The following is a 20,363-nucleotide window of genomic DNA, read 5'->3' as shown; positions in this document are numbered from 1 at the left end:
ACATTTTCCCTCAAATCCCCACTGAACCCACTTACTACTTAAGTTAAAACTGTGACACCTGCTAATTAACCTCTGTATTGAGGAGAAAGGTTTCTCCCTATATCCCTTGCTTATGCTCTTCAGAACTTTTTAAACTTTGTAATGTATTATCATTATTTACAAACTTGGTTCCTGAAGTAGAGACAAATGGATTTTTGATTTGCATTTCTTATTTTATAAAGATGCAATCAAAGTTATTTGAGGCAGAGTTAAAGACAACCTGGATGGCTTTCTGTGTGGGAAATTGTGTTTCACTAAATTGATTGAGTTTTTTGAAGAGGTGACAAAGAAGACTGATGAATGTAGATTGGTAGACGTTGTCTATATGGACTTCCGCAAAATATTTGACAAGGTAGACTGATTAATAAGGTTAGGTCACATGGGATCCAGGAGGACCTCATCAATTTCCTACCAAATTGGCTTCAAGGTAGGAGTCAGAGGGTGATGGAGGTAGAGGGTTGCTTTTCAGACTGGAGGCCTCTGACCAGTGCATAAAGGAGGTATATTTAGTAAGTTTGCAGAAGGCACCAAAATAGGTAGGGAAATGGATAGTGAAGAAACTTTACCTCCGAGTACAATGGGACCGTGATCAGATGGGTCAATGGGCTGAGATTAATTTAGATAAATGTGTGGTGTTGCATTTTAGGCAGGACTTATACAGTAAATGGTCAGGCACTGGGAAGTGTTATCAAACAAAGAGATGTAGAGTTTCAGGTGCACCATTCCTTGAAGGGAAAGTTGCAAATATACAGGGTAGTCTAGAAGGTGTTGTGAGCTATACAAATACTCTATCAATGTCCACATTAAGAATGACAATTCAGTTTCTTGTGAATTATCACTTTAAGTCTCTATAGTTGCATCACACCTCTCGTCAGCAAAGATCATGAATGAAATCATTTATAAACTTTCCTAGATATTGTCTTTTTCTGTGGAATCTTGTTCTTTCAAGAATTTTATTAGTTCTAAAGTTGAACTAATTGTCAAAGGATTTCAGTTTCTCTTTGAACACATCTATCCTTTCTTTTACAAACAATTGCTATGGACTAGGCCAGACCACTCAAAACATTCTTAAGCAGGCAGCCCAGACCATAACTTCGCAGTTTGTTTTGGTAAGTGTACAGTGAAAGTTACCCAGAATAAGATCGACTACCAGGTTTTAAAACAGGCAAAAATTTATTCGCAAAATTACACAATGAAAAGAAAGAACAGAATAAAGAATCCCTACAGAATTCGGTCTATCTAAACTAGACTTAATTATGCTGTTGGAGGAGAAAGTGAGGTCTGCAGATGCTGAAGATCAGAGCTGAAAATGTGTTGCTGGAAAAGTGCAGCAGGTCAGGCAGCATCCAAGGAACAGGAGATTCGACGTTTCAGGCATAAGCCCTTCTTCATTCCTGAAGAAGGGCTTATGCCCGAAACGTCGAATCTCCTGTTCCTTGAATGCTTAATTATGCTGTTGCGAATATACACAACAGTCCCAATAAGCAAGCCCCTAAAACACAGTAAAAATGAAACAAAGACTTACAAATCAAAGTTAGAAGGGCAGAAGGTGAGAGAGTCTAACAGCCTGTTTCCACACAGCCAACAGGAGAACTCCCTAACTCGTTCTGGACTGAAATGACCAGCTAGAGAGCTGACCACACACCTTGACTTATACAGGTTACTTCTAAAAACATAAAAGCTTTGCCCTAAAGACTCATTTGTTTGCGTAAAAACAAAATGGCCTTTCACCTCTGTATCAAAGCCAGCCGTTTCAGAACCCGGCCTGTTTATGACCCCTCTGGAAAACCAAGGACGCAGTAGCCTTGAGAAAAGGAACAGCTTTTAGAAAAAAGGACCAGCCTTATGAAACCTCCCCCCTTTTTAAAAAAATGACCTATCAATATCAAAAGATGGCTTCATTTTTCAAAACCATTCAAAAACAAACTGATTATTAGTCTAAAACACACCTCTACACGATATGATTAACATTCAAACATGCACAAGGCTTTGTGTTATCCGGTGTGGCTAATACTGGGGCAGTGGTTAACACAGTTTTTCGGCTGTCAAATGCCTTTTGACAGTCTGCTGTCCACTGAAATGTCTTGCCCTTTTTTAACAATTTGGTGACTTAAGCAGCCACACTGCTCAAGTCCGGCACACTCTTTCGGTAAATTCCACTCAATCCCAGAATCTGTAATACTGCCCTTTTCATGGTCAGTGTGGGAAATTCCCCAATTTCTTTCATTTTCGCATCCCCTGGGGCCATTTGCCCATGTTCAGTAACATGGCCCAGGAAGGTAACTTGGGCTTTGGCAAATTAAGTTTTATCCGGGTTTACCACCAAGCCTGCCTTCCAAAGTTGATCGAACAAATCTGATAAATGCTGTAAATGTTCCTTCCTTGAGTGACTATGAATCACCAGGTCATCAATGTAAACAACAGTTGGTTAACTCGGCAATGACCTTGTTAGTCAGTCTCTGAAATGTGGCTGGAGCATTTTTCATACCAAATGACATGACTTTAAACTGATACAGTCCATTTGGTGTTACGAAAGCTGGAATTGCCTTTGTTCTCTCTGACAGAGGTACTTGCCAGTAGCCTCTGAACAATTCCAACTTAGAAATGTAAGTTGCTTGTCCCACATTTTTGACACAGTCCTCCAACCGCGGAATTGGATATGCATCAGTCTTTGTAATGGAGTTGACTTTGCGACAGTCCATACATAACCGTTGGGTACCACATGGTCTTGGCACCATGACTGTAGGTAAGCTCCATTCAATGTAACTCACTTTGATTATGCCATCTTGGAGCATGCACTCTATCTCCTTCTGAACCTGTGCCGACGTTAGAGGGTCATGCCTACAATGATGTTGCTTAATCAGAACAGCGCCTCCTATCTCTACATCATGCACAACTAAGTCAGTACTTCCCCATGTGATAATAATAACTCTTTTAGGTCATTTTGATTTTCTTGTGGAAGGTAACTCAATGCGTTATCCCAATTTTTGACAACTTCCTCATTGTCCAATTTGATTTGAGGAATGTCCCATTCAGAATCCTTGGAACTTGGCTCTTCCTTCTGTGCTGTAATCATTAACACCTTCTCCTCTTGCTTTCCTTCCCTAACGAAATACCTTTTGAGAATATTCATGTAAGGATTGTCTGGAGTCCTTATCAGCTAGTTCACCTCACTCAACTTCTTCTCAATTTGATAAGGTCCACTAAACCTGGCTTCAAAGGTTCACCAATTACTAGAAGTAGCGCCAATACCTTATCCCCAATTGCAAAATTGTGAATTTGTGATTTAAGACCGTTAAAATTGATTAAAGAGAAATTAATAAGTCAGAATTCAGAGACCACCCATTTCGATTATGTGTCAAATTTTAGAGAACAATTAAATAGAGCTGGGAGTTGGCTAGACAGCATTTAAAAGTATCGCAGAACACAATGAAACAGGGTGCCGATAAGAAGGGATCTGGGAGTGTTAGTCGAGGATTCTCTAAAGGTAAACATGCAGGTTGAGTCCGTGATTAAGAAAGCGAATGCAATGTTGTCACTTATCTCAAGAGGATTGGAATATAAAAGCACCATTGTGCTACTGAGACTTTATAAAGCTCTGGTTAGGCCCCATTTGGAGTACTGTGTCCAGTTTTGGTCCCCACACCTCAGGAAGGACATACTGGCACTGGAACGTGTCCAGCGGAGATTCACACTGATGATTCCTGGAATGGTAGGTCTAACATATGAGGAATGGCTGAGGATCCTGGGATTGTATTCATTGGAGTTTAGAAGATTAAGGGGAGATCTAATAGAGACGTACAAGATAATACATGGCTTGGAAAGGGTGGATGCTAGGAAATTTTTCCATTAGGCGAGGAGACTAGGACCTGTGGACACAGCCTTAGAATTAGAGGGGGTCAATTCAGAATAGAAATGCGGAGACATTTCTTCAGCCAGAGAGTGGTGGGCCTGTGGAATTCATTGCTGCAGAGTGCAGTGGAGGCCGGGACGCTAAATGTCTTCAAGGCAGATATTGATAGATTCTTGTTGTCTCAAGGAATTAAGGGCTACGGGGAGAATGCTGGAAAGTGGAGTTGAAATGCCCATCAGCCATGATTGAATGGCAGAGTGGACTCGATGGGCCGAATGGCCTTACTTCCACTCCAAAAAAAATCCTCATCTTTTTGCTGCAATTCAATAAGCTTAGCAGCGCTAAAGATACTTGCATGTTTACCTATTTGCTCCTGTTCTGTCCCACTTATCTGATCAAAAATGTTCCTGATAAAACTATGTCAGCTTCCTTATCTGTGCCACTTGGTCTGTCCTGCTTCAGCTTGTGACTCTGTGCTCTTGTGACCACACAATCTGGGAAGATCCCTGGATAAACACCCTGCATTTCTTCCTTTGTTTGAGTCTCCACGGTTTTCAACTAGTTTAGGCAGCACGCCTACCAGTGAATCAGCTATATCATTTGCAAGGACAAATTGTATTCCTGGAGCTGAGTTTGTCCACTACTCCTACCACAAATTCTCCACTCTTCTCTGGGCACTCTAGCCTCACTTTACATAACTGAGCATTTCTTGTCTCATCATAAATTCCTGTTAACAGCACCTTTTCTGGCAATAGTCCCTCAGAAGTACATATCTCCTCATCCTTCAACACCAGAGGCTGAGAGGATCCTGTGTCTTTTAATATTGTAACCTCTTTACCTGCTACTCCTGGCCTATGTGAATAAGCTCTACCATCACATGTATATTTTTTTAAGCAGATCTGGCACTTCCTCCTTAACCAACCTCTGATCATCTTGTACACTCTGTGGCAGTTGTCTAACTTAGCTTGTGCTTTATGTTATCAGTCCAACAAAACTCCCAGGCTTGTCCGGTTTTCCTACATCTGGCTTTCTCCTAGTCTACCAACGGTGATTTCGTGTGGCCCACTTTATAACAATGCAAACACTGGAGCTTTTTAACTTCTTTGTCCCCCGACAAGGGTTTCTTTTTACCCTGTTGTAAATTCTCCTTATGATCTTCACCGAGATCTACCTTTCCCTTTCCGCGTGAGGATTTCTCTTTTTGTGCCAACTTGTACCCCTCATGGACTGAAATTGATTCTGAAAGCCAAACCATGTTTTATGTACCAGCTCATAATCATTAGCCCCTTCAGCTGCTAATCTCTCTGTTTTAACTCTCTCCTCTTTCACATGAGTTTTTATTACTTCCTTGCTAAGGTTACCTTCAGCTTTTATTTCCAGCCTTTTAAGCTGACTTTTCTTTTTAAGTGTCAATTCCTGAGGTTCAAATGTGCTCTCTTTTTCTCTCTCCTCTGCTGCTCTTTTTCCCTCTCTTCTGCTTTTAACCGTAACTCAAACAGTTTCATTTCTGCTGCCTTTTCCTTATCTCTCACCTCAAACTCAAGCTGCTTGTTTTGCAATTGAATTCTTGCCATCTCTTTAGATTCTGAGGGTTTCTCTGGCAAGTTTAAATGCTGAGCTACTGCTGTAGTTACCTCTGCTTTCCTCACAGAAGGAGATAGCTCCAACCCCAGTTTATCTGCTAATTCCTGCAGCTTGGTTTTATTCACCTTTTGCAAAACTTCCAAAGTCACCGCATCCACTTTCAGAAAACTCTTGACAACTGAAAGAGCCATTAGTATCCCAAGCTTTGTCTACCCACCCAAAGCAACACCCAGAATAAAGACACTAGCATCTACCACTCGCTGTTTAAAATCCCAAAAAGAGGCCCCAGTCTGTTCTGGACTAGGCCAGACCACTTAAAACATTCTAAAGCCCAGACCATAACTTTGTTATTTATTTCTGTAAGTGTGCAGTGAAAACTACTTGTGTAAGTTAGATAGGTTGACTGTCAGGTTTTAAAACAGACAAAACTATTCACAAGATTATGCAATGAAACAGGAAGAACGGAACAAAGAACCCCTACAGAACTCAGTCTATCGAAACCAGACTTAATTATGCTGTTGTGAATATACACAACAGTACCAATAAGCAAACCCCTAGAACACAGTAAAAATGAAACAGACGCTTGCAAGTCAAAGGCTTAGAAGGGCAGGAGGTGAGAGAGCCTAGCAGCCTGTTTCCACACCGTCCACTGCTGAACACCCTAACTAGTTCTGACCTGAACTGACCAGATAGAGAGCTCACCACGCCCCCTTGACTTATACAGGTTACTTTTAAAAACATAAAAGTTTTGGCGTAAAGACTTGTCTGTTTACATCTCTGTATCAAACGGTTTCAGAGCCTGGCCTGTTTATGACCCCTCTTGCGAAAAAACCAAGGATTTAGTATCCTTGAAAATGAACAGCTTTTAGACACTAATAATATCTGCTGTAATCACAATTCTGCGCAGAATTGTATTTACTTGTTCAGTTTCTGACTTAGTATTCAGTTTAGAAGCTATTCTATATCTCCTGTTCTGTTTGGCCCATCTTGAAATTAAATCTTTCAGGGAGCACCATTTCTGATGCTACGCTCTTTTAATGCGATAACATATTTTAATGTCTTTAAAGATTTCTGTATTGCAGTAATTGAGGTTTACTTGAACATGTAAAAAATGAGGTCTGCAGATGCTGGAGATCACAGCTGAAAATGTGTTGCTGGTCAAAGCACAGCAGGCCAGGCAGCATCTCAGGAATAGAGAATTCGACGTTTCGAGCATAAGCCCTTCCTGATGAAGGGCTTATGCTCGAAACGTCGAATTCTCTATTCCTGAGATGCTGCCTGGCCTGCTGTGCTTTAACCAGCAACACGTTTACTTGAACATGGCTGTTCTGGAGGATTTTTCTGCTCTTTGCACCTTTTAATGGAGGATTCTGCACTTTTGTAGCTGTACAGGAAGATTCCTGACTTTCACAGTTATAATATATGTTTATCTGCCTTTTGTGGCTTTTCTGGTGGTTTTCCTGCCTTTCCTAGCTGGACTGAAGTCTTCCGAAATGGAGTAATTGGCCTGAATGTAAAAATGGCTGTGAAACTTTCAATAAAATCAGAGCAACACTTCTTTGCATAATCTAAACACCTGAGGACATCTTTTGAGGTTTTAAATTTCATAGGTGTTGATTTCAGTGAATGGATTCTCAGATGTTTGATTCTGTCCTGCACTGTGATTATGTGGGCAGTATCATCTTTGTTCCAGGCAGTGCCATCTTTGTTCCACTGCCAAGCTGTGTCTGTGTACTTGTGTGCTGACATTATGGGAAGTCTAAAGGCAGAGTAATCAATATTGATTCCTCATGTCCACAAACCCACTTTGATATAGAAGGCATCATGTTCTGCACATACTATGGCAAAACAGCCAATCTGAGCTGAAACTTGTTTTTAAAATTCTCATTCTTCTAGCCTGAAAGTCTGTGTCATTTAAAGTTTCCCCTTTACATCAGGTTTTGACTTAGCCAGTTTCCAATGTTTGTTCACTCACTGGCTGAACTTGGACTCAGCACCCCTCCCATAGAACCACACCTCATAGTGCAGCTTATATCTCTAGTTTGGAGCTGAAAATTTCTTCTGTTTTAGTCCATTTCTTATCAAATCTGAAATTCTTTGTGTCATTCAATGTTGGTGTTGACACAAGTTCACTTTGGTGTTTGCTGTCCTCAGCAATCTGAAGTTTCTATTTCCTTTGCACTCCTCTGTGTTACCAGCCTGTTTCCCTCATTGAGTTGGGCACTGAATTAAATCTTTTAGATCCCACATTGATCAGCATATTGTACTGGATGCCATCCATATCTTCCAAATACGAGGGTTCTTTAGGGGCTCAAGTGGTCTATGTACATATGAGTAGCCAATTTCTGATCTAACGAGAAGAGTCATGTAGAACAAACAAGATGTAGATCATTGCATTTCTGCACCTGTGTACCAGTATTAGCTTAGCTTCTCTACAGTATGGGAACAGGTCCTTCGATCCAACAGGTCCACGCCGATCCTCCGAAGTATAATCCATCCGGACTCATTTCCCTACTCTATATTTACCCCGACTAATGCACCATGGGCAATTTAGCATGGCCAATTCCCCTGACCTGCACATCTTTGGATTGTGGGGGTAAACAGGAGCACCCAGCAGAAACCCATAAGACACAGGGAGAATGTGCAAATTCAACACAGTCACCCGAGGTGGGAATTGAACCTGGGTCCCTCGCGCTGTGAGGTAGTGGTGCTAACCACTGAGCCAGCATGCTATCCAGCTTATACACAAAGGCTTGACATGCTGCAAACGCTGTTGTGCCATTCCATAGTTCTGACCCCTACCAGATCCTCCTTTATTCTCCCACCAAGTCTTCTTGGCATCATCACAGTGCATGGTCCTTATTGAACTCAAATAATTATTAACCCTTCCACACTTATGGATAACAAAATGAAAGGGGAGCAATTTCAAAATTGAAATTTGAAAGTATTCTCTATTTGATCGGAGTTTTCTTTGTTGCAGAATCGAATGAAGGAGAGTCTTGCTCTTTTCCATTTTATTTTGAAGTCTGACTGCTTTGTGAATTCATCAATGATTCTTTTCTTGAATAAAAAGGATATTTTGGAAGAGAAGATTCTTAGATCACATTTAGGAGACTATTTTCATGAATTTGATGGTAAGTAAATAAATAACTTGGCTTTTTCTTCCTTTCTTTGTGTGAGTCCTCACTGTGTAATTGCTTTGCTTTTTTTAAAATAAGTCGATATTTATGCTCATTGAGGTGAAAGTGAAAGATGTCCTGCTGAATGCAGAGAGCATGGCACATATGAAGAGACATGGGAGTGGGTAAAGGCATAAGTTGGTAGAAGGAGATATGGGTAATGGATTAGAAGGTCTAATAGCTTTTAATCTACTAGAACAATGTTCCAAAGAGTTGAGATGAATCTTTTAGGCATCTTCTGGGGCTGGCAAGGTATGATTCAATCGCCTCCCTACCAACTCCAGAGTAAAAATTGTGAGCAACAGTGCCTTTTATATTGAAGTGAGTTTGTGGTCTTGAGGAATTTGCTCAGTATTGAAAATTCTGCCTTTAAACTTCTCAAGCAGCTTTACAGTGTTTGGGATGGCTATTTCAGAAATGTCCTTATTATTGTCTCCCCATTATACCTCCTTTATCCAATATTCCTAACTGAGAACTGAAATACAATTAAGGCACTTTTGTGGTAACTTCTAGTCATCAATCACTGGAGACTGAGTATAGGTTTATGATATGGTTTATTCAAGCAGCGCAGGGTGAGTATCAACACAGTTAGATCAGCACAAGCTCTGAAGGCTACAGAAAGAATGAGAAACTTTCGCCACAGGCATCTCCTTACCCAATTCCAGTCTTGCTTCATATACACATAAGAAACAAACTGTCTATTCTAGGTCCATTGCTGTTTTCCCCAGTCTTTATCAGTCTCACATCCTCGTCTCTATTTGGAGATGCCGGTATTGGACTGGGGTGTGCAAAGTTAAAAATCATACAATACCAGGTTATAGCCCAACAGGTTTATTTGGAAGCACTAGCTTTTGGAGTGCTGCTCCTTCATCGGATGGTTGTGGAGTATAAGATCGTAAGACACAGAATTTATAGCAAAAGTTTACAGTGTGATGTAACTGAAATTATGTATTGAAAAAGATCTGGATTGTTTGGTAAGTCTCTCACCTTTTAGAATGAACATGTTGAGCTCATACCTTAAATGCATTATCTGGTGTTGTGGTTCTGTTCGCCGAGCTGGAAGTTTTTGCTGCAAACGTTTCGTTCCCTGGCTAGGGAACATCATCAGAGCTATTGGAGCCTCCCGTGAAGCGCTGCTTTGATGTTTCTTCCGGTATTTATAGTGGTTTGTTCTTGCCGCTTCCGGGTGTCAGTTTCAGCTGTAGTAGTTTGTATGTGGGGTCCAGGTCGATGTGTCTGTTGATGGATGTTCTTGCCGCTTCCGGGTGTCAGTTTCAGCTGTAGTGGTTTGTATATATACCATGGAGTTCCTACAATTTAATTCTGCTCTCAGTGCTGTTAGAGTGAATTTAGAGTATAAGGGTTAAATGGAGATTGCTATAGTGAAGTAAAGAGCAGACATCAATTAATGAGCTTTGTACTAGAAGAACTTTATGTATCCTGGAGGTTAGTGACAGCAGGAACTTTTAGGAACCTTGTACAAATAGGAGATAATGTTAACAAAAACATTCCTTGCCTTCCTGAAAGGGGAGATTTGGAGACCTGGATTATTTGTTAAATCTCTCGTCTTTTAGAATGAACATGTTGATTCAGTTCTTTCATATGTAAATCGCAGAACATTTAAAAGTTACATTCTCAAGTGAATTTTAACAATTGGTGTCATGTCGGCCCAGATAATGCATAGTCTGGTTGAATATACAAACCACTACAGCTGAAACTGACACCTGGAAGCGGCAAGAACATCCATCAACAGACACATCGACCTGGACCCCACATACAAACTACTACAGCTGAAACTGACACCCGGAAGCGGCAAGAACAAACCACTATAAATACCGGAAGAAACATCAAAGCAGCGCTTCACAGGAGGCTCCAATAGCACTGATGATGTTCCCTAGCCAGGGAATGAAACGTTTGCAGCAAAAACTTCCAGCTCGGCGAACAGAACCACAACAACGGACACCCGAGCTACAAATCTTCAACCAGACTTTGTGCATTATCTGGGCCGACATGACACCAATTGTTAAAATTCATTTGAGAATGTAACTTTTAAATGTTCTGCGATTTACATATGAAAGAACTGAATCAACATGTTCATTCTAAAAGACAAGAGATTTAACAAATAATCCAGGTCTCCAAATCTCCCCTTTCAGGAAGGCAAGGAATGTTTTTGTTAACATTATCTCCTATTTGTACAAGGTTCCTAAAAGTTCCTGCTGTCACTAACCTCCAGGATACATAAAGTTCTTCTAGTACAAAGCTCATTAATTGATGTCTGCTCTTTACTTCACTATAGCAATCTCCATTTAACCCTTATACTCTAAATTCACTCTAACAGCACTGAGAGCAGAATTAAATTGTAGGAACTCCATGGTATCATTTTCTTTTCAGAAGAAATGACTTTTAATCTGATGCCAAGGTGTGTATATAAAATATATAATATTATACACATATTTTATACATTGCAGAGGTGAGGACTACCTGGAATAAGGCTAACATATTAACAATATCAAAAATTGTAGAATCCCTTCAGTATGGAAGTAGGCCATTCAGCCCATCAAGTTCACACTGACCCTCTGAAGAGCATCCCACTTGGGCCACCCTATTCCTGTAACCTGCATTTCCCATAGCTAGGAGAAAGTGAGGACTGCAGATGCTGTAGATCAGAGCTGAAAAATGTGTTGCTGGAAAAGCGCAGCAGGTCAGGCCGCATTCAAAGAGCAGGAGAATCGATGTTTCGGGCATGAGCCCTGAAGAAGGGCTCCTGCCCGAAATGTCGATTCTCCTGCTCTTTGAATGCAGCCTGACCTGCTGCACTTTTCCAGCAACACATTTCCCACGGCTAGTCCACCTAGCCTATACATTCTTGGACATTATGGAGAATTTAGCATGGCCGATCCACCTAACCTGAACATCCTTGGGCTGTGGGTAGAAGCAAGAGCACCTAGAGAAAACCCAAGGCGAATGACTGACTGTCTGGAGATTACACAATTGTTCAAGGGTGGAATTGCACCTGGGTCCCTGGTGTTGTGAGGCAGCAGTGCTAACCACTGAGCCACCATGCTACCTCTAATTGAACAGAAACAAAACAATTTAAATAGAAGTCCATCAACAATCCAGAGTCTGAATCATTCAACAAAGGCAAGAATTTATGGATCATAAATTAATCATTTTCTGGGATTGTGGAGCAGATGTTAATTTATTCCATAGTTTACCACCCCTAATTATAGTACAGGGTTAGATAGAGTAAAGCTCTTTTTACATTGCATCCAACAAGCACTACCAGGACAGATATGGCTCAGGGTTAGAAGCAGAGTAATGCGCCACCTCCTCTTTTAAAATGAAAGTAAACATCCTAGCTGACATAAGTGAACAATAGGGACTGATATGTCAGCCTCCAGTTCCATCTAGAAGGACAAGGGCAGCAGATACATGGGAACACCACCACCTGCAAGTTCCCCTCCAAGCCACTCACCATCCTAACTTGGAAATATAAAGCTGTTTCTTCACTGTCGCTGGGTCAAAATTCAGGAGTTCCCTCCCTAATGGATCATAAGTCAACCTACAGCAGGTGACCTGTAGTAGTTCAAGAAGGCAGCTCACCACCACCTTCACCAGGGCAGCTAGGGACAGGTCCTAAATCCTAGTCAGCCAGTGATGCCCACATCCCACAAATGAATTGTTTAAAATTGAAAGATTGTGGTAGTAACTTGGTGTTCCATTTGATGCAGATGGCCCTTTCTCTCCAAGATCTGAGTTCTTCAAATTTTGGGCTCTTATGATTAGATTAGATTCCCTACAGTGTGGAAACAGGGCCTTCAACCCAAAAAGTCCACACCGACCCTCCGACGAGAAACCCACCTAGACCCATTCCCCTACATTCACCCCTGACTAATGCACCCAACTCTACAGGCAATTTAGCATGGCCAATTCACCTAACCTGCACATCTTTGGACTGTGGGAGGAAACCCACACAGATACGGGGAGAATGTGCAAACTCCACACAGTCACCTCCAAGGCTGGAATCGAACCTGGGTCCCTGGTGCTGTGAGGCAGCAGTGCTAACCACTGAGCCACCGTGCCACCCCTATGCTTTCTTAATTTTTATTGCTGCACAATTGGCAGCTGTGGTACCCTAAACCTCCTAGGCGTTAAGCAGTGGAGTTCACTTCCTAAAACTCCATGCTTTTCTCTCATTCTCCCCTCCTTTTAAGATGTTTCTTAAAGCCTACCTTTGTCTCCAGGTTTCTGGTTACCTCTCCTATTGCCTCTATATGTGATTCGGTGTAACATGTTTCATTATATTCCTGTGTAGTGCCTTGGAAAAGTTTACAATATTAGAGATACTATATGTTGTTCTTGAGTCAGCAACAACATTCATGGGAGGACAGCGCTGCTATTTCTTTGCAGAATATGTTGTTTCTGCAACCGTGTAACCATTCAGAAGTTGTCACTTAGGATCCTCCAAAGATGGAGACACATGTCCTGACAAAGGGTTTCGGCCCAAAACATTGACTTTCCAGCCCTTTGGATATAGACTGACCTGCTGTGCTTTTCCAGCTTCACATCTATTGACTGTGGGGACAAGAGTGTAGTGGTATTGCTGAAGTAGTAATCCAGAGAGCCAGGTATTGTTCTGGGGACCTGGCTTCAATTCCCATCGTGGCAGAATTCGAATTCAATTAAACTCTGGAATCAGAAGTTGAACGCTAATCAAAAAGTCATTGTTATGAAAACTCAACTGCCTCACTAGTGTCCTTGGGGAAGGGAAATCTGCTGTCCTTACCTGGTCATGCAATGATTTGGCCTCAAATGATAGAGAATTCACAGATTCACCTCTCTGAGTGAAAAAACTTTGCCTCATCTCAGTCCTATCCCATATGCTCAGATTGTGATCCCTGATTCTGGATACCAGTACGTCATTTCTTTGCCAGCTCGAACAACCAGACTTCACTTATGCATACCTGAGGAGAATTTATACAAATTTGATTTGATTTATTTATTGTCACGTGTATTTTGTTAGTGAAAATACAGTAAAAATGCTGTGTATATAAGTAGGCTTGAATCTTTAGAATGTAGAAAGTTAAGGGATCGACATCTTCAAGATGATAATGGGGAAAAAAAAACAGGGTGGATAAAGATAAGCCATTTCCACTGGTTGAGGATTCAACAACTAGAGAGCATAGTGTCAGAATTAGGGCCAGACCAATCAGGAGAAACATTTGGAAGTACTTCCACACAGAGTGATAGGTGTTTGGAACTCTCTTCCACAAACAGTAGTTTTTTTTTATAATTCATTCACAGGATGGTGACATTCCTGGCCAGGCCAGTATTTATTGCACATCCCTAATTGCATAGAGGGCAGTTAAGAGTCAACCACATCGCTGTGGGTCTTGAGTCACATGTAGGCCAGACCAGGTAAGGGTGGCAGATTTCCTTACTTAATGGGCACTTGTGAACCAGATGTGTTTTCCCCCATTAAATTTATGGTTATCATTAGACACTCAATCATGCGGGGTATAGATAGAGTGAACAGCCAAGGTTTTTTCCCCAAGCTAGTGGAGTCCAAAACTAGAGGGCATAGTTTTAAGGTGCAAAAGGAAAGATTTAAAAGGGACCTAAGGGAAAACATTTTGATGCAGAGGGTGCATGTGTGGAATGAGCTACTAGAGGAAGTGATGGAGGCTGGTACAATTACAACATTTAAAAGGCATCTGGATGGATATATGAATAGGAACGGTTTAGAGGGATATGGGCCAAATACTAGCAAATGGGATGAGATTTATTTAGGATATCTAGTCAGGATGGATGAGTTGGACCAAAAGGTCTGTTTCCATGCTGTACAGCTCTATAATTCTATGATTTAATAGATGAATTTGTTTCCATGGACAGGGAATTTAGTAATCGGAAGGCTCAGGCTTAAGGATGCTAGCCAGAGGGGAGATGAGAAGGAGTAATTTTGTGCCACGAGTTGTTTTGGTTGCAGAGTAACTTTCAAAAGGGAGTTCGATAATAATTGAGGGAGGAAATCAGAACGGCAATTAGGGTAAGAGCAGGGAAGTGCTGCTAGTTAGATCTTGGAAAAAACCAGCATGGATAGGATGGGCCAAGTGGCCTCCTCCACTGGAAATGAATTCCCTTCTAAGTGAAATAACTGGGTCCTGATATTCAAATAATTCAGAGTTGATGTTTCAAGTCCAGTGACCCTCCTTCAGGAAATAGTATTGAATGTCTCTTACTTTCTTCCATGCTTGAGTTGACCTGAACTCTGGTTTGACATAAATGTGACCTTTCTTTGTCTTCAGGTGCCAGAAGAAATGCTTCCGCCGCCATGAACTTTATTTTAAAAATGTACCTGAGGCAAAACGAAGAGAAGCGAAAAATCTACTGGCACTTCACCTGTGCCACAGACACGGAGAATATCCGTAAGGTTTTTATGGACGTCAGGGACACAGTCTTATTGCGGAGCCTGGAAGAACTGGACTTATTGTAGTCAGACATGAAGAGATTCCAGTGACCATTGCCCCTTAAAGAGGCAAAAATGGGAATTTTAACCCCCACTCCCATGCAGCACAGCTGAGAACATTAGCAAAATTCCTCAAACAAATACAGACTGATGCTCCCAGCAATGGGATGAGGCTCTTTACGCTGTTAGAGCACCAGTTTGAAAAGTACCTAATACCAAAACAAGACATTTCTGGAAATATTTTCTTGAATATATTAATGTGCACCCCAGAGAGCAACAAAAGCCCGACAGAAGGTCAACCAAGGTGCGATGGCGAACTAAAAAAGAAATTATTATGTTGCATTCTGCATTTGCTAAGGCAATTGTTTGACCATCACAATGTCCTGAAATATGTTTTTAAAGCCTGGGTTGTTCCACTGCTTTTTCGCATTCAGAAATGAGAGTTTGAACAGTGACTGACTGATTGCAGAATCAGCAGTAAAGGGCTATACCCCAGTATGTGAGAAGGCCAGGGGGAAAGAATGTCACTCACAGTTTGTAGGCAGGCAATGTGCAATGTTTGTATGGTGTCTTCATGTCAATGTAGAGCCACAGAGCTATACAGCATGCAAACAGATCCTTCAGCCCAACTGACAAGGTATCTTAAATTAATAGAGTCCCATTTCTCAGCATTTGGCTCATATCCCTTCCTATACATGTACCATCTAGATACCTTTTAAATGTTGTAATTGTACCGGCCTCCGCCACTTCTTCTGGCAGCTCATTCCATACACACACCACCCTCTACGTGAAAAAGTTGCCGCTGAGGACCCCTTTAAACCTTTCCCCTCTCACCTTAAACCTATACCCTTTAGCTTTGGACTTCCCTACCCTGGGGAAAAATCTTGGCTATTCTGCCTATCCATGCCCCTCATGATTTTATGAACTTCTATAAGGGATAGGAATAGGGTAAATAGCCAAGGTCTTTAGAAAGCTGTCAGTACCCAATATTGCATTGTTACTACACCGTGCAGCTCCAATTTGGTGAATAGCAGTGCCTAAGCTCTACTTTCTGCTCTAGTACACAGTTCTATGGATCTACAGGATCCATAATATGATGGCAACCCTCCACACTCCCACATTGACTACCTAATGGGGCCATTCTCACAGTGCCCCACTTTGATGCATCTAACAGAAATTGTACAACACGAAGTCTTTTACCTGGGAGATACCTCAATGTCGGTCAAACAGCCTTTTCTCCCCATCTCCAATACCTCTAGAACTAAGTTTTGAAAGAAAATGAAAAAAATTTTTTTCCATTGACCCCCTGGTCTTCCCCTCATATTGCTTTGCAGCAGTGATCTAGAGATTAATCTTTAATTCTTGGAGACACCAGGGGAAATCTGGAAGTTTGGCAACCATGGCAGATAAATTGTCAAATGTCAACAACTTCCTTTGTGAAGAGCTAAAGTGGTGACCAACTCAGTTGTAGTCCATGCAAACTGAAGATTCTGAAGTGCTGTAGAGCCAATGTTTGGCAGCATGTCAACTCTGGATTCTGGACCAGCGAATGAAAATAAGGACAGCTCTTGAGACAGTTCAGCTAGCCTCCTTTTCTCTACTTCAACTGCCGCCATTGTCAATTGACATTCCAGAAGCATGTGGAATCACATGGACCTGGGCTACAGGTGTCACACAAAATGCTGTGCAAGGCAAAAAGATACATTTTGGCCCAAGTGGCAATTTTGTGCCAGTATTTGTGCGCCCGTTGCTTCTTTCCCTCCCCCGACTTTACCTAATTCTCTGAACCCTCATTTGTTTATCCACCTTCCTTTTCTGGTAAGGTGTAAAGTCACACTATTGTGTGTGAACAGCAACAGATTACATTGAACACACTGTAAACAGAGGATGGTGAAAGAGGCATGAAATCCTCTCAACCCAGAGTCCGGTTTCATGTCATCTGACATCAATGCGTTGTAACACCTTGTACACAGTTGGTAACTGTACCGTGGGTAAGTTTATCACTTTTTTTATCACACACCCTGTAAACACATCTATAGAGGAGACAGTTGGGCTTGTGGTAATCTCATTGGACTGAAGGATTTGTGTTTGAATCCTACCATGAAAGATGGTGACATTTGAATTTAACAAAAATCTGGCGTGTAAACGAGCCTGGCCCAATGGTGATTATATAGTCAGTGTTGATTATTATAAAAATCCATCTGGTTCATTAAAAACAATTAGGAAATCTGTTGTCCTTACTTGGTCTGGCCTGTATGTGACCCCAGACCTACAGCCATGTGGTCAACTACTAACTGTCCTCTGGGTATTTAGAGAGAGATAATAAATATTAGCCTGGTCAATGACATCCCATGAACATTTTTTTAAATTGCCTCAGATGCTCTTTTGTGTTAACAAGTTCCACATTGTAATTGTTTTCTGATGAAAATGTTTCTCTTGAATTATCTGCTGGGATTATTAGCAGGTGGCAGATATTTACAGTCACTAGCTTTTGCCTCCATAGCATCAGCCTTCATACCGCTTTGCAAGTACCGACTTGATTGGGCCTCTTCTGCACTGGACAAAGTTAAAAATCACGCAACACCAAATCACACCAACCTGGTGATGTGTGATTTTTAACTTTGTACACCCCAGTCCAACACCGGTTCCTCCAAACCATCTCTTCTGTACTGTTTGATTTGATGATGCCTGTAGCTTGATCCCAGTGGGATTGGTTAGCTCTTGTGGCTGGAAAGTGGGTTTGCAATGTTGAGTAATGCCAAAAGTGTGAGTTCGGTTCCCGTGCAGCTGACATTACCATGAAGGATCCTCCCTTGCCTGAGGTGTAGTGCCTCTCAGATTAAACCATCACCAGTTACCTCTCTCTTACGAGAAAGCGGTCCTGTGGTCTGGTCAGATTAGATGGTGACTTTAGTTTGCATTTTCACATCAAAAATCAGAGTAAGTTTTTTTTTGCAGCAAAAACATTTAAGGGTTACATCTCAATAAGTATCATCGTGTTCTTACAGTTCCATTGACAGCAGTGGTGCAATAGCATAAGGTAACACAAAGCTTGTTTGTTTCAACATCCAAAAGCGATGTAACATTAAGTGAAGGCATTTAACTATCTATCTTACTGCATCTTAAATAAACTTTTCTAAGCTTCCAGGATAGAAATGCTGTAAAGAGAACTGTTTTCAAACTAGCTCACAAAAGCAAACAACGTTAAAGAACTGGTAACTCTGGATTTTAGTATTTAACGAGGAATAATGTGTGCTTTAAGAGATGCTTTCTTCCAGATATCTGATTCAATCTTCTTTGAAGTTTGAGACCTTCTTGATAGTCCTGTTTTGTACATCATCAAATTAAACAGGAATTAATTTTGATAGATTAGAGTGAGCAATTGATGTGACAGGCCAAAATCTGCACAATCTTGGTTTAAGACGATAATTAATGCAACATGAAGTCTGTGAGCAAAAGGCCTCAGGTCTTTGCCAAGTTGTTCCTGGAACATTCTATGACAAAAGAAAGGAGCAGTATCGTTTCAGCTTCTCAAAACTGGCCAAAGGTGGCTTCAGGCTTTAATATTTTTATACTTAGTTAGGGATTGTTGTCTAATTTTCGTGATTTCACATTAATTGTTCACCTCTGCCATCTGTCCATGCAAGTGTCAACTCTGTCACCAGCTATCGTTCAATGGGCACTAACCACCATTGAGCTGCATAGTCCAGATTATTCATTTCTTACTTGACTGCAGTAACTTCACATGCCAGTCAGATCCTGTTATTATTCAATTAGCTGCACTTCCTGTGGGGAAATCAGCAGACAGCATGCCGGAAACGGTGCCAGTTTCCTTCTTCTTAGTACAGAGCCATTGAACATTAAATGGTTATTACATTGTGCATGCCAGCTGCAAAGGCGTAGAAGATCAACTGAGAATTACACCAGCCGCCATCAGTTTGTGATCATACTATTTGAATATGGTGTGCTGAGAATCTTTTCCAAACGGATGATAAAAAAGGATTGATTAATTTAACTATTGAAGGCACCATATAAATGCACCTTGTTGCTATTTGCAAATGGTAGAATAAGATAAAGGAATATAATGTGAAATGCACTCGACTAAAATGACAATGTAAGGTATTGAGGCTGTTGTTTCTTTCTCCATCTTCTTCTCCATATTGATATATTAATGGAACTGATTGTGTTCAACATTTTTGATAACTTGTAAAACTTCTAAATTAGATTGTGAACGTTTCAGCCCAGCAGATAAAGTCCTTTTAGTGACACTGACTCAATGTGGGAAGGCTGAAATTTTGAAATAGCCAGGTGGTGCTCCCTTAATTAGCCCGGTACCATTGACAGTAGAATTTTAAGCTGCCTGTCTTCCTGTGGAATGCATAACAAATAATTACTGCAAGGAAAGGATTATCATTTAATTAATTATAATTCAGTTTAATCATGTCATAAATATGTAAGCAATAATCTGTGTATTATATAAATATGGTTAAATATACAGAACATTTTATAATATGTGGTTTTGTATACATTTCCCTCTGTATTCATGATTAAATGTATTTCTGTACAAAGTGACCAAACAACTGTATCTCTGAAAAATTCTATTACCTGTGAACCATACATTTTCAGACTAGCCACTGAAATGGGGACCAGAATTGCTTGATGTAAAGAGAATGAACAATGTTATGATTATATTTTAGAGAATTGACATTTTTATAAATAAATAGTTCACAAATATTTAAATCATTTTAGCTCATTCTTTCCCAGGACATCAACACTGAAGTAACCCTTACTTCCCTTAGCTGTATCTCTACCAATTTGCAGGTTTTCAAAACCCAAGTTTGGACTGACCTGAACTCTGCTTCGTGATTTACTTACTTCCCGTGCTTTTTTTATCTGTGGTGGTAGTGGGTGGGGTCTAGTGCCCTCGCTGGTGGTGAGCATACAGGATGGAAGGGCATTAAATTTCGTGGGTTGTTGCAGGGTTTGAACCCTGCCATCTTCTAGTGCAAGAGGTGTAGTGGACAGTGAAGAAGGCAAATGAGGGCATGGCTTATCCACTTAATGGTAAGGTCCTGGGGAGTGTTGCTGAATAAAGGGACCTTGGAGTGCAGGTTCCTTGAAAGTGGAGTTTCAGGTAGACAGTGAGCAAGGCTTTAGGTATGCTTGCCTTTATTGGTCAGTGCACTGAGTATGGGAGTTGAGCAGTCATGTTGCATCTGTATAGGAAATTGATTTGGCCACT

The 20,363-nt window shown here is 41.0% G+C and overlaps 1 protein-coding gene across 1 annotated transcript in view; it reads left to right on the top strand.

Annotated features, from left to right (window-relative positions):
- Positions 1-19,861, top strand: part of LOC132829125 (guanine nucleotide-binding protein subunit alpha-11-like) — an 85,694-nt gene extending 65,833 nt beyond the window's left edge. The window contains exons 6-7 of the mRNA XM_060846447.1: positions 8,457-8,610; positions 14,961-19,861. Coding sequence (XP_060702430.1) covers positions 8,457-8,610; positions 14,961-15,148 — 342 coding nt within the window. The 3' untranslated portion in view covers positions 15,149-19,861. The remainder of the gene's footprint in view (positions 1-8,456; positions 8,611-14,960) is intronic.
- Positions 19,862-20,363: the final 502 nt, after the last annotated feature.

This window comes from Hemiscyllium ocellatum, chromosome 28, assembly GCF_020745735.1.
Source record: "Hemiscyllium ocellatum isolate sHemOce1 chromosome 28, sHemOce1.pat.X.cur, whole genome shotgun sequence".
Classification (NCBI taxonomy): domain Eukaryota; kingdom Metazoa; phylum Chordata; class Chondrichthyes; order Orectolobiformes; family Hemiscylliidae; genus Hemiscyllium; species Hemiscyllium ocellatum.
The sequence above is the reverse complement of the archived record's forward strand: the minus strand, read 5'-3'. Positions and strand labels throughout refer to the sequence as shown.